The 15,958-nt window shown below is 35.3% G+C and overlaps 1 protein-coding gene across 4 annotated transcripts in view; it reads right to left on the reverse strand.

Annotated features, from left to right (window-relative positions):
• Positions 1-15,958, reverse strand: part of LOC150083967 (uncharacterized) — a 276,752-nt gene that overhangs the window by 5,442 nt on the left and 255,352 nt on the right. For all 4 annotated transcript variants that reach the window (XM_090374975.1, XM_090374976.1, XM_090374978.1 and 1 more), the window contains one exon: positions 3,941-4,006. In XM_090374975.1, coding sequence (XP_090231101.1) covers positions 3,941-4,006 — 66 coding nt within the window. The remainder of the gene's footprint in view (positions 1-3,940; positions 4,007-15,958) is intronic.

Below are 15,958 nucleotides of genomic sequence, written 5' to 3' on the forward strand. Positions count from 1 at the left end.
CTTTGCATCTCTCACACCAGTGGTGATAGGACAATGAAAGTTGGAGGGGGGAAAGAAAAAATTATGCACATCCTATTAAAGCAGCAGCATATGTTATCCTGATCTTTGAACTGGAGGTAAGTATCCTAAAGTTTGGTGCACTGTCAAAAACTTCTGGTCATAAGTAATAGAAACTATGTCCTTAATGTTAGCTATCCTCACGGTAGAGTTTGAAAAAGATGTAATACAGTAGTTTTTCGTTCACAGCTTGATTATTCACAATGTGATCAAGTGAGCTTCACCTTTACATGTGAATACTGCGTGTTGTTTATAGGAATCACCAACAAAACAATAAATTTTTCTGCATGCAAATATCCATAAGCAATTATTGTAGTAAACCATTTTCACACATTGTTCTGAATAGCAGAAGCAGCCTATACAATACCAAACTGGTAATGGAAAATTTGTGGCTATTTTTTTTTAAGGTGCCCCTAACCTCCTTTGATCTTAGTGAGTTATCAACTGATCCTTAGCAAAATGGCATGTGTTGTATAACAAAAGCTAGTTATAATTAACTGAACTATCATTCTTTGTCATGCAAGGTAGCTTTCAGCCAATAATATTCATGCCATAACCAAATTTCTATTGATAGCTTAGCAAAACAGCCAATTCTATCCTTGTTCAAAGTTACACCAGTCTTTGTGTTACGAGTGATCATAACACAAAGAATTTGGCATTCAACCTTGTTGCTGTAAGAATGACCTGTAAAATATGGTCATCAAGATAAGTTTTCTAGGTGACTTAGAATGCAGAATTTAAGTCCTGCCTTTATGCACCTTTCGGTTAATTGTGGACAAACCGAGAGATATTATACCACCTTTTCACTCATTCTTAAGTTTTCCATTAAAAAAAAAATCTATCAGTATCAAAGCTTATCAACTACAACAAACTTAATTTCCAAATAAAAGGTTAAGTTTGGCATAAACAATACATTTTCATGCTGTAAATTCTAGCATATCATTTAAGATATCTATTTAGGTGCAGTTTCAAGAGGTAATTTCATAATAATGATATATCTTCTGCTAAAGATTAAAATATGCCAATATATGAGAACTTTTCCTAGAATGTGTTTTAAAGAGAATAGAGAAATAAGGCAATAAAACTAGAAATTCTACATGCAAATTAAATTCATACAGAGTTCATCATGGCTACAACAATAGCTCATTCCGGCACTGGCTGTTGCTGCTACTCTAAAATAGCTGTTGTTACTGAAATATTTAAGTAGCAGCAGCTATTACAAAACTATAAATCAAATAAATGTTAAAAGGCCTAATGTACTATGCAATTGCGTAATTGCATATAATACTTTAAATTTTCTGTAATAAAGGACAATTTTGTTTCAAAGAAAATGCTTATCAGGAGTTTTTTTTAAATTTTTTTTAAAGGAAATCTGTAATACTGTATTTCAAAATTAATAGAATTAAATACAGCAAATAACAAATATAAACAATGAGATAACAAGTAGTAACTATAACTGAAAAAAATTAAGCTAAACATACATTGCAGTGTAACTTAAACTCAGAAACACAGTCACAGAAAACTTGAAAGCCAGCAGTAATTATAGAGTAGAATTTATACAATGCCATTTTCCATTACTTTTTTAACTGTTATCGAGTCAGTGTGTTAAAAAATAGGTTCACTTCAATTGATTCTTTAAACTGAAAACAAATATCAGTAAAATATTTCTTTGTGTATCACCTCTTAAATTCGAATTTAACCCTTTTCCACCAATTTCTGATGTATTTCATATATCACTCATATGATCTAGTGATCATACCTGTGAGATATTCTACTGTGCTGTATAACAAAGTGACATGTGTTGTATAACAAAAGCTAGTTATGATTAGTTGAACTATCATTCTTGTCATGCAAGGCAGCTTTCAGCCAATAATATTCATGCCATAACCAAATTTCTACTGATAGCTTAGCAAAAGAGCCATTGCAGTGTTGTTGAAAGTTACACTAGGCTTTTGTAATACAGATAACTGTGATCATAACACAAAGAATTCAGCATTCAACCTTGCTGTTGTAAGAATGACCTGTAAAAAAATTATATGGTCATAAGCTGAGTATTCTAGGTGACCTAGCATGCAGAATTCGCCGAGTCCTGCTTTCCGAAATTCGCAGTCCTGGAAAAAACGTTCATAACGTTAAAAACGTTTTTTCCGTAATGAGAAGCCTAATATATAAGTAATGCAAAAACATTACGCATGCATGTAACTATAATCACAAAATTAATTTTGCCACAAAAAAGACTATACTCATCTTGTGAAGGAAATCACAAATTTCCTTCTTCATATATATATATATATAAAAAAAAAAAAGGTGTAATGCTATTTAGTTTCAGTGAGTGCCATTACTGACACTGACTGTTTCACGAATTACTGTCCCTTAATTGATAATTAAATGGACACCCTCAGTGTAAGAGCTAACAATCCAGTTATGAGTTTCCACAATATGAGAGAGAAAGACAGATGAAAATGAACTGAATCCATTATATAGGGAAATTATATACGTAACGTACAAGTGCAAAAGCATTCCTTTATATACATAGCTATAATAGCAAAATCAACTACTGTTAGCTTTCAAGCATGTCTTGTGACAACGCAGACTATATTGTATGTTGTGTCTGTACAGTTGTGTGTAGGGTTAAGTGGCTGAGCTTTGGCAAGCCCTATATTAATATTGGGAATCACCACTTGAATTTGGGCAAACCAGGAGCTATTATACCACCTTGTCACTCATTCATAAGTTTTCCATTTAAAAAAATATACCAGTACCAAAGATTCATACTGTGTAATTAATTTTTTATTTAATTTATTTATCCTCAAACGTAGTGGTGGCTGTAGTAGTTGTTGTGCTTGCTGACTTCTCTGTTGAGCACCACCAAATGTACTGTACTACACTGTCATCAGCTTATATAAAATGCTGAAGTTCTTTTTTAAGATTCAGGCAGCAAAGCCTATACCTGCCAGTTGAAAATAGTATGCATGCATGCACACACACTTGTTCTGTAGAAACTAAATGACCAACACTATATTAATGGGAACTCGGTTTTTCTGCAGAAAACATGGACCACCAATAAATAGAAGGTATTTAAGGAAGTCAGTGGGTCAATCAATATGAAATACACATTGCAGCATCTTGGACATAAGACCATTGATTAAATATTTTTGGGCTGACATGCAAGGAAAATCCATGCAGAATCATTCTTTATCTATCTCTTACGCTATATGAAATTATCTTGCCTGACAGAGCAGTGTATTAATTTAACTCTAAATAATATGCCTGCCACATCAACAGTGTAAACTATTTAAAGAAACAACTCCCCTGCTCATCACACTCTGATGTACAATAAACTGGACTACATATATAACACATCAAACATGTTTAAAGAAAATAAAAATTGAATGCCATCTACTATTGTTTGCAAACACAAATCTGAAATTAAAGGAGCAGGGTATTGCCCGTGATGGAAGGCAAAATCAGTGGCATTCAACCCGACTACTGTGGTGAGCAATGAATGACAATACTGACCATATGGGCTATTATTTTCTGCAAATAACTTTTATTTTATACCCTCAGATAGTCAAACTAAAGGAATTAAAATCTTAATTGGCCAAGGTTCATATGCATGTCTATTCATATAATGTTTAGTTTCAGGTCAGTGTCTAATGCAAAGAAAAATCAGTTTGCACTTTCCTCAAGTAGGAAAGTACAGCAGGAGACTCTGTTACCAAGGATATCAAATAAATTGTACAAAAATATCATACAATTTATTTGATATTTAAATCAAGCAGTTTCCCTTCCCATTAAAAAAGTTAAAGTATTTATAAATTAAACTCTACAAGAAATTAACTTAAAAAATGCATAAGGATATTATTCAAATAGAAAAACTAACTCTGTAATCTTGCACTGGGCCCATTTTTTAGGGTAAGCATTGTTGCTGCTGCATCAACTTCAGAATCTACAAAAAATAAAATAAGAAGAGCTGTTTATGAATCAGTCTTAAATACATGTTTATTTAAAGTAAAAAAGAAAAAAAAAGTTATTATCATAAAAATCTAATTTAACACTTTTTCTGCTAGCTTTTCTGATGACGGTTTCTACCTAGGATTGAAAATGACAGGACAGAAACATTTTTGGGCTTTCTTCTCACTATGACTGAATTAATCAGCCTCCAGTGAGGGTTGGTTAACAAAAATATCCAGTTTCTGTCAAAGTGGGAGAAAAAGGTCTAAAAGCAGGGTGGTTTCCCCTCCAAATGGATTAAAATCCAAAGCCACATATTTGCATTCAGGAAGCAGAGAACATGTTAATAAGCTATTAATTAATTAGTATCAATCACATGGACAAAAACTCATAGATAGGCTGAGCGTCATGTACAGCTAATCAAGAAATGTTTACATTAAGAAGAATACAAAGTAATTCAGCACACAAATATCAAATATAATTATCAAGGTTCTCTCTTTATTAAGGCCTATACAATCAGATTACATACTGTCACTGTTTTTGTACAACTGTCATAAAAAAAAAAATAGTGCATATAAATACTTATAATACATCCAGTAGGCTTGATTTATAATAAATAATTATCACCTGTAACATATAAGGTATTATCAGAGTTTGTTTCTATAATGGGTTGACCACATGGGTCCTGCAGTAGTGGTCAAATAAGGATGGAATGGGGAAGCTTTTAATTTCAGCAACACAATTAAGCAGTAAATTCTTTCTTCTGATATTGAGTGGAGGTTCATATCCCTCAACATAAAGACTTTGAACTAGAGACATTCTGTATACACTTAGGGAAATCATAAGAGCAGAATACTGGATAGGGGCAAGACATTCCAAGGTATTCTCCCCAGAAGAATCATGCACAGATGATCTACAGTCTAGATGAGATCTAATTAGGGATCTATATAAGTGGAGCAGAATATAACGATCTACATCCCACGAAAATCTTTTGTTGCATATTGCAGTGTTCTACACACACACAGTCTTTTAGCCGGCAAGTTGTTGATTATTGGAATAACTTTCCTCCATGGGTGGTTAAGGCTGACAGCCTGGGGAGTACAAAGGTCAGCTGGATAGGTACTTACATGAGGATGGAATCATACAGGTGGTTTTGTTTTATTTCATTTTATCATTTATTATTATTATTTTTGCTGATGAAACAAAAGCCATGGGCTTCCTTGTACCATATGGCTAATACCAGTACTAGCTGGGTTTGCCCATTTTATGAAATGAAATATTCAAATTTCAGGAAAACATTTTACACCTAATTTGGTCATCAGTTGCAAAATTCAAGAAATTTCTATGGGGTTAACTGATGGAATAAATCACTCGTCTCTCAAAAGGAATCAAATTTTTCATTTTCAAATGGGAATAAGTGGGAGGGATAATGGTTAGCAAAGAACAGAAGATACTGTTTAATGGCAGCAATTACTGCCCACACCAAAAAACTGATGTCTCAACATCCATTCATTTTGGTGCTACACACAGGTTACAGTAACTACCCTATTCTATCCAAACAAAAATGTAATGATAATCAGTTTATAAATTGAATTTTGACAACGAAGAACACATGACTGATTTGCAGCATCTCAGGCCAAGTTTCACATCTAGCTCCTCTTATTTCACATTACCTCAAATACTAATTCTTTTGTTGAATCCTCCTGTATTATACACCAAAATTCTATATGGCATCATGCACTCATGGGAATATAAAAGGTTCACCATTTACATATTTATATTGTTAACTGCTGATATGAACAAGAATGTTTCAGGAATGAGTTCTCTGAATGTGTCTGAGCTTAGAGGGAAAAGTTTTTCTGTGGAATGAGTTTCTTCATGATATTTTGATTTTGATTTGGTAGTTGTTGGCGCATCGGCTTCTGTGGCCATATTGCACCTCCCAAGGTTTTTGAAGTACTTTGATCCAAGCCCGAGGCGGGAATCGAACCCGCGACCTTTGGGTTGCCGGGCAGGTACTTTACCCACTCGGCTATGATATTTTGAAAATTCATAAAAGTGAAAAATCTGTACATAACGCATTTAATTATTAACCTGTTCCTATTTTTACTTGATTGTCCAAACTCTGCATTACTTCATTTTTGATGTAACACTATCTTCTACATCTATTTATGTATCACTCAATTCACTTTCTTCAATTTCTGGGTCCAAATTCAAGACAATTTCAGCTTTTGTAAGCCAAAATTGAACAATGGTGATGTAATCTCCTACTCTTACTGTGATTTTAACATCTATTTTTGTGTTATCATCTGTTACAAACCACATCTACAATTACTTAGAAACACTATATAAGAAATGGCAGCACTGGAAGATTTATAACATAATCTGAAATGTTATTCGAAGCAGCCTTGAAAAATGTACATACAGAGAAATGTAAGTATAATTTGTTCAGGAAAACAAAATATACTCATTATCAGTGCTTCTTTTGGGATGGTATGCAACAGTACAGCGTACCGGCACCTTTATTAACAGTGGCATGTGACATTTGAATGTAGTACACTTCGAAATTTGTAATATTCCGTAAATTTTTTTCACATGTTTACCTACTATTCAAAAAAGTTATTTAACTAAATTTGCATTTTTCGCTGTCTATTGTTAAGATATTTTCTATATAAAACTTTATAACCATTTTTAGAATTGTAAATTACTCAGTTGGACATCTGTTTAATGAACTCCTTTTATAACGAATTATTCTGAATTCCCCTTGGAAGGTACATTTAAAATAGTTTCCGTTGAGCAAAGAAAATTTTTATATAGTGAACGAATTAGGACAGACTTAACTCTGTAAGCACTGTTTGCATTTCTGGCCTCTAGGCAATTAGTGCTGCTGCACGAATAAGAGAGCTAATGGAATTACCATTCTACAATTTTGTGGCATTGTAAAACCTATCCGACCACCTGTCCCACATACAGAGAAGTCGTACTTTTCAACAGTGAGCAGATCAGGGGGTATTCCTGATGCTGACAATGGGCTGTGGTCAACCTTCTACTGCAGTGGTGCCCAACCTTTTCCAGTACAGGGGTCACATTCAAAAAAATTCAAAGTTAGATTTATTTTGCGGGCCACACTGAGTGATTCAATAAAAATTTGTGTGTTACATTTTCCATATCTCGTTACATGTAAAACAGTAAAAGTGAAACTGAAAATATTCAAAAATTTTATTAAGTACAATACACAATTACATTTACTGAACAAAACATTAAATGAGAATTTTTTTTCGATAATTAACAAAATTTAAAATGCTGTTTTAGTTCACTTTCCAGGTGGGCCTTAGGTTCGACATCACTGTGAATTAACTGTAAGCACCCCGTTTGAGAATTAGGAGGGAGCGATTTTCTTTTACCCCCACAAATAATCATCTGTTGTTTCGCGGAAGTGTATTATCCACAGTTTTCCGTAAATTTTCTCTATCTCTGTTTACATGGTCACAGTACCTGAATATCTGAATGACATCGACATTTTGTACAGTTTCAAAAAATTCAAATTTAACTAGTTCAAAGAACTAGTAACAATATCGATGACGGGAGAAGGAAAATGAGGACAACGAAGGTATTAAACCTTCTAACATGAAATGTTGGTATTTGGTGAAAATTAAGTTAGAAAATTGTCAATTAGGTGCAGTTAAATGAAAGAGATGCAATTTGTAGATTTCGGGAATACCTAATTGAAAAGACGGTTTCGGAAGAATTGAAGCATTTGATGAATGCTCTGAGTATACAAATTTCATCGAGTGAATGCGAACGAGGATTTTCACAAATGAATCTGATCGTCAGCCCAACCAGAGTTTCGTTGATTTCTTTACTACTATTTCTTAAAATTGTAGGCCCACTGCTGACCCGCTTCGATCCATCAAAATATGTCAATTCGTGGCTGCTTCGGAAACATCATTCAGCAACCGACACAAACAGTAAGAAAAGAAGTCGGCATAGTGTGTCGGATGAGAACTTAATAAAAATTTGGAATATTCTACAAAAACTTTATTATGAAATTATTTTTTTTACTTACATTTTACAAATTTTGCTTATTTTTTTTTTATATACTTGAATAATAAAATTTATGCTTAATAAACTGTGTTAATATACTTAATTTGTTGTTCTTATTCCAAAAAACATTACTACTAAAGTAACAGTATCAGTAAAAAAAAAATCTTTAGAGTACTTTTCATATCCTTTTAATTTTCAAATTTTCCTGATAGCAAAGAATGAGTACCGGCACCTATTTTTTTTACAAAAAATAGCACTGATCATTATAATGAAATTTTGTAATAGTGAAATTCAGTAAAAAAAAAAAAAAAAAAAGCCAAAAATAAGTTACATATTACAAAACAATTGACAAAACTTACTTGTTATTTAAGTAATTATGTTTTTTTAATGAAAAATTCAAAAATTTCGTTTATGCTTGTTATTTTCAAAGGAATAAAACTTTTAAAACTAGTCTCTCCATTTTAAAATTTATAAAACTTTACTCATAAGTGCAACTATCAGATGAGATAATGCAAACAACCACACTCCTTCACAGAAAACTTTAAGCAAACATAATTTCAATATTGTAGCCATCTACCAGCATGTTTCACTAAATACGTAACTCTACACAAATGACTACTGACACTTCCAAAATTACTCAAGTAAGATTTTAAGAAGACGGACAAATAGCCATTAGAATTAGGAATTATTAATATGTTCAATTATATACAATTGGGTAATGTTTCAGGTATCTTGCCAATGCCCATCATCAGACCGTGCTGCTGACTGCCCTCAGACCTGAAGTGAAAGGCATTCACTTCAGGTCTGAGGGTGGTCAGCAGCACAGTCTGATGGTAGGTATCGGCAAGATACCTGAAACGTTACCCACTTGTATATTAGTTTAGGCAATGCTTAAACATGCAGCACATCCTGCCAGATGCTAAAGGCTAATTGTGAAAAAGTGTATATTGTATTCTTTAAGAATTTTCTTTTTGCAAATTTTGTTATAATGATTATATTTTTTCATTGCAATATGAATTTTTATATGTTAAATTGATATTTTTATTACAATAATACTCATAAAAATGAAGCATTTTTATGTAAAAGGTAAATATGTAGTAAATCAGATATAATCTCTGGTGCTCATTATACAAACATTTTACTGAATATATACACATTCCTCAGGCCCATATAACATATATACATGCACATATATCAGAAAATGTTAATAATACAGTGGATTCCGGTTATTTGGACCACCGGTTAATCGGGGCAGTCCTTTATTTGGGGCAAATTTTAAAAAACAGAACCCAATCGAGAAAATAGCCAGGGTTTACTTCGCTTAATTGGGACAAAATGCCATTTAATCGGGGCAGGAGACTGCAGCACCGAAGATTACCCTACGATTGTCTCATACCGTACAGGTAGTTCTGTGGGATTTCTGGAGGTCACAACCATAAAACAATTAGCAGTCACCTGTTTATTGGACTTTTGTGTTAGTAAAATCTATCATAAACTGACAGTAAACTCGATCTTATTGAATTTGCGCTAATACTGACAGCTGGAATTCTGTGGGTTATTATGATAAAATGTGTTTACACTTCTATGGAATCTTCAATCATATATAAAAAAAAAAATAATTTTCAGAATCTGCTCTTCATTCCTATTTTTAAAGCTTCGTAATTTGTTACTCCGTTCTCACTTGCGCATATCATGTTACTTGCAATTTGTGTCCCGTGTTCTTTGTTATTGATTGCTTATCTTTTTACTGTTTTAAATTTTAACTCCCACCCACAAATGACAGTGAACAGAAATGTCAACTAGTTTAGTTAGTATGTACATATTACAGTACATATTAATTCTTCCGATTATCACGTATATTCTTCCGAATTTCACGTATCATTTAATTTTTTAATTGGTAAGGTAATAAAAGGTAAATTTGTACTTAACGTATCTTTACTTTTATAGCCTGTGGATAATATTCCTCCTATTTTCGCTAATTAGAATCGCGGTTTAATTGAATTAAAATTCAATTCACAAATGTGATCACAATGACCGGCGCTTATTACACATCGTATAGTGAACGGTACTTTACAATGGTGACTCCATCGTAACAGTGAACCAATTGTAAAGGGGGGGGGGGAAGCATTGTATTTTTAACTATTTATGTGAAACTTCGGATAATTGGGGCAGCCGCTTAATCGGGCCAAAATGCACTAGTCCCGATGTGTCCCAAATAACCAGAATCGACTGTATTTGTTTAGGAGGTAATATTATTTGATAAAAACAAATTAACAAAAAATCCAAAAAAAAAAAAAAAAAAAAAAAAAAAAGAGTTTATATTAATTGTAAAAAATTAATTGTAATGTTTTATTTCATATGTGTATGATGTTCATCTACAACTCCTTGTTATAGATGAAATACAGAAAATGGTGTTTCCTTGAGCAGAAATGTGTTTACAACATTGTGTTAGAGAAACAATGCAAGCAGTCTATCATATGTGAATCATTAAATGGCAGAAAGCAAAATTGAGCCTACAGGCAAGCACATAGTTTAAGCTTTAGTAATGATGGTAAAAATCAAAAGTTCAATTTGTAAAGAATTATAGTATAGCAGCTCACATAGCTTTGTTTATGGGAAAAGGAAGTTACATTTGAGTAGTTTTACCACACCAGTTGTGTTTAAAGGAGGTTGTTTTATTAGGAAATTTATATTTATTTTTAAAATATGATTCGGCATAAAGAAGTGTATATATTTTGGGTACAAGCTAAAATCAAAATATTTGGGGACTGATTTTGTATCTTGAAACTGCAGTTGTTGTTGTTTGTTAGTTGTTGGCGCATCGGCTTCTGTGGCCATAATGCACCTCTCGTGGTTTTATATGAAACTGCAGTGAGTTGTGACATGTTGCAATATGTTCAGTGATGCATTTGATAGCAATGAATGAATCACCAGCTATTTAGACTGAATTAGTGCATGTTGAATAGAAGCTGTTATATTAAGAAATTTACATTTATGTGTTTTGTTGCACTTGCAACAAAACACATAAATGTAAATTTCACTTTTCCTAAAATTAGGAAAAGTGCAATAGAAACCCACAAAATGTTAAAAACAACTTTCATGGAAAATGCTACATATTGTTAGAAGACTTTTTAATGGTTTGCAAGCTTTAAAGAGGGCTGCTTTCCTATCTAGAATTATCCTTGGTCTGGCAGCCCTTCAACTTCAAAAACCAATGATTCAACTGGTCATGTTAATTTTCTGATTAGAAGTGATCAGAATGTTTAACTATCTGTGAAGCTGCTAGTGAAATTGTGAATTGCTGACTCACACTTTTTTTTTTTTTTTTCAATTATTACTGGTGATGAATCGTGGTTGTGTGTCTATGACCTAGAAACGAAGTCGCACTCTTCTCAGTGGAGACCTCTCTCTTCTCCAAAGCCCAAAAAGGCAAGACAAATCTTGGTAAAATGTGTAGATTGTGCTTAACATTTTTTTGATTCACAGAGCATTGTTCATTATGAATTTGCTCTGATTGGTCAAACAGTAAACCAGGACTATTACATAATGGTTCAATGGCAATTGCACTGTTCAGAGAAAACAGCTAGAGAAGTGGCACTGCATCATGACAATGACCCCGAACCCCAGTACTTTCAATTTAAGAATTTCTCGTGAAACAACTCCATCACTGTGGTCCCTTATCTGCCATATTCACTGGATTTATCTCCATGCTTCCCCCTCCCTCCTCAAAGCTTAAGGCTCACAGCTTTGCAATGTGACACAAGAACCATCAGCACTTCCAAAAGAGCCCATCACGAATGCTTCTGGAAGTTTTAGAAGCACTGTAATCTGTGTATACAATGCCAAGGAAACCACTTCAAAAGAAATTCATCCAAATAGCTGGTAAACTTCATCATTTACCAAATATTAGTTCAGCCTTGAACATATTGATCACACATAATATGCTGTGGGTAACAATTTTAGTTAAACCAAGTAGCCATCTACTTTAAAACATCAGAAAAAATCTTTTGACTGTAAGATGAGCCTGGAAAATTATGAGCCTGGACAACTTAATCATAATGACAATAAGGAGGAAGTTAAATTAAAACATGCTTCAGACTTTAAAAAAATTTTTTTTTTTTTTTTTAAAGTTACTATTCAGCATTTAAACAAGCACATCCAATTGCTCCAATACTCTACAGGGTGTTTTCAAAATATTGGTACAAACGTTTAGGGGAGGTAGATAACATCTAAAGGAATGTGAATCGCATAGGAACCCATAACCGGAAACGTCGTGGGAAAGTAGCAGCAGAGGAGCAGAAATGACACGACAATAATTAGTGGCAAACATTTATTTGACATAATATTAACAATGGAGTATGAGATGGATGCATTTCATGATGTTACAACAGATGCTCGAAGGTTTCACCATGAGACGTGATGCATGCGTGACACCGAAGCAGCACGGATTGGCAGACATGGTCGAACACACCTGAAGTTTCTTTTACAGTAGCAGCAGCGTAGACGAGTCTCGCCGCGAGATCCATTTCCGTCTCCACAGGCGATTCATACACGATAGATTTGAGCCCCCCCCCCAGAAAGAAATCAAGGCTTGATAAATCAGGTGAGCGTGGGGGGGGGGGAGGCAACGGGTCCACCACAGCCAATCCATCGACGCCCCAAAACGCCTGTTCAAATGGTCACGAACACACCTTCCATAATGGGCAGGTGCCCCGTCATGTTGAAACCAAATGTTGCGTCTCACATTTGCTGGAACATCATCAACTAACCCCGGTAGAACTTGTTCAAGAAAGATCCGATATTTAGTGGAGTTCATGCGGGATGGTAACAGGTATGGGCCGTTGTTGTTGTTGTTATTTGGTTTTTAGGAGCATTAGCAACTAAGGCCATATTGCTCCGGGATATGCGGTCGTCATTCCCTGACCTTTCCGCATCCTCCGTATTTGGTGGTGACGGGCTCGAACCCCGGTCTAATCAAGAAGCGTGTGCTACGCACTGCTGCTCCTTCCCACCTGGCTACGGAGGTGCCTGCCAGGTATGGGCCGACTAAGCAGTCACCGACCATACCTGCCCACACATTTATTGCGAAGCGATGTTGTGCCGCATGAGGGTGCACACCGTGTGGGTTGTCATGAGCATTGTGCTGATTGAATAAGCCTTCCCGAGTGAAATAAGCCTCATTTGTGAACAAAACATAGGCTGGAAAATTCAAGTCTTGAACACTTTCTTGGAGAAACCACTGCGCAAAAGCCACACGTGCAGGATGATCTTGGGGGAGCAGTAACTGAACCCTTCGGAGATGAAAGGGGTGTAAGGAATCATCGTGCCAGACATGCTGTATGCCGCAACGAGACACTCCTAAGGGAGAGGCAACAGCACGTGTGCTGGTAGTAGGATTATTCTGGACAGCATTCAACACACTTTCTTTCATGGCGGGAGTTCGCGTCGAACGTAGTCTGCCCACACTACCTCCTGTTACCTCTAAATGACCCATAATCACACAAATTTTGATGCACATGCGCAAACAAATGGTGGTCTGGTACATGTCTGTCTGGGAAGCGTTCTCCATAAATTCATTGAGCGGCTCGTCCATTGCCCTCTGCTAATCCATACCCTAGGTGCATGTCTGCCAGCTCACAGTTCATATATCGATGCATGCTCTTCATGCGGCAACTACTGCTTGAATGAGTAAACCAGAAATTTTCCCTCTCACGAACGATGAACAGCGCTGTCTACTGACTTACGGTGACGTTTCCGGTTATGGGTTCCTATGCGATTCACATTCCTTTAGATGTTACCTACCTCCCCTAAAAGTTTGTACCAATATTTTTGAGACACCCTGCGTATATTCCTTCTTCAAAAAATTCTTTTGCTTGTTAACAGAACCATCCTTTTATTGCCATTTTGACTTCAGCATCTGAAATAAAATGATTCTTTTAAAGCTTTTTTGGCAATGGAACAAAATGCATTAAAATCATAAAAAACAATAGATGTGGACCTCTACATGGGTATCTCAGTGCCTTCCAGCACATCTTTTGAAACAAGGTTAAATCAGGGTTCTTGCCCTTCTGCATTTAAAAACTGAATCACTGTACATTGATTTATTTCAGACACACCATATACAGTGAAACTTCTCCTAACGGACACCTCTTGTTAACGGACATCTCTCTACAACGGACATTTTCAAATTCCCCAACTCACCTCCATTGGTTTTAACCTGTTTGCCGCTTCTGTCTAGAGGACATTCTCTGTAACGGACACGGACAGGCAATCTGCACTGTTTCGTTTAGATTAGCACTTAATTTGATCTCCCCATAACGGACAGCGGGCGAGCTCACGGCCCTTTTTCTAGGAATGTTTCTTCCACGTATTGCCTCAATCGTGTGTTTATTTTCTATTTCTGATTCTCTGAATTTTATCAAGGTTTACGTTGCGGTTCTAAACCCTTTTTCAAGAATTTTAAGGCACGTGTAAAACTTCTGATGAATTCGGTGTGTGCAGGGGGGAGAAGATATGGTCGGCCTTTCGTCTTTTCAGTTTCAGTTTTGTTCAGTGTTGTGTGAAGTGCACAATGTCTTCTCGTAAACATTTAACTTTAAAAGATAAAGTCGAACTCATTAATGCGTATCATCGGCAAAAAAATAGTGTTCGCAATCTCGCTGCAAAATTCAAAATCGGGAAGACGCAGGTAAGCGACATCCTAAAGAAAAAAAATGAACTGCTCAAACAATTTTGGCAACACGGAAATGATCAGGTTCAAAAATCATTCCCGAAAACTATAGGACTTCAAATTTGTCGCGCACGTGCTAAAGAAAAAAATTTTCCCTATTATTAGGGAAAAGGCTTTGGAGGTTGCGAAATCTATGGGAGTAAATGAGTTCAAAGCTTCTGTGGCATGGCTAGACAAGTTCAAAGCTTCTGTGGGATGGCTAGACAAGTTCAAAACTCGGCATAAGATTTCTTGGAAAACCGTAAGTGGTGAAGGTGGATCTGTTGATACTCGGGTTGTAACAGAGTGGACCGTCAAATTGGAAGATTTATGTCGTGATTTTGAAGCTAAGGATATTTACAACTGTGACGAAACAGGGTTGTTTTTTTAAAGCTCTTCCTGAAAAAACAATGAGTCAAAAAAACGAAAAGTGCCAGGGCGGAAAAATTTCAAAGGAACGCTTGACTGTACTATTGTGTACAAATATGCTGGGAGACTTTGAACAACCTCTTGTTATAGGAAAACCACAAAATCCTCGTTGTTTCAAGGGCATAAAGTTGAATCTTTTGAATGTTGACTGGAAGTCTAATAAAAAAGCGTGGATGACACGAGATATCATGAGCGAATGGATAAGTCGCTTTAACCAAAACCTGATTCTTCAAAACAGAAAAATTATTATTTTCATGGATAATGCTGCATCTCACCCGCACATTGAATTGTCCAACCTTCAAATCGTTTTTCTGCCACCAAACATCTGCAGCATGTCAGCACTTGGATAAAGGGATAATAAAACATTTTAAACTTCACTACAGAAAACGTGTTTTAAGACATCTCATTGCAAACATGAACGATGTAACATGTGCGAGTGACCTTGCAAAGAAAATCAGCATCCTAGATGCGATTCAATGGATTTCCTCTTCAGTAAACGCAATTAGAAAACAAACTGTCGTGAACTGTTTTGTAAAGTCTGGCTTCTCAAACGCAAAAATTGAAGTTGTGAACAGCAATGTGGAGCACCAAGAAGAACAAGAACTTCAACATCTATTGATAATGTACGATACTTCAGCTACAAGTGACCCTGGCTACAAAGATATAGACTCGAGCCTCACTACAGAAGATGGTGCTCTAGATATCAACGACGTTATCATCGATATTTTTTCAAGAAGTTGCCCATGAGGATGAAAAAATGGAAGG

This window comes from Mastigoproctus giganteus, chromosome 6, assembly GCF_048544385.1.
Source record: "Mastigoproctus giganteus isolate SK-2022 chromosome 6, ASM4854438v1, whole genome shotgun sequence".
In the NCBI taxonomy this organism is placed as follows: domain Eukaryota; kingdom Metazoa; phylum Arthropoda; class Arachnida; order Uropygi; family Thelyphonidae; genus Mastigoproctus; species Mastigoproctus giganteus.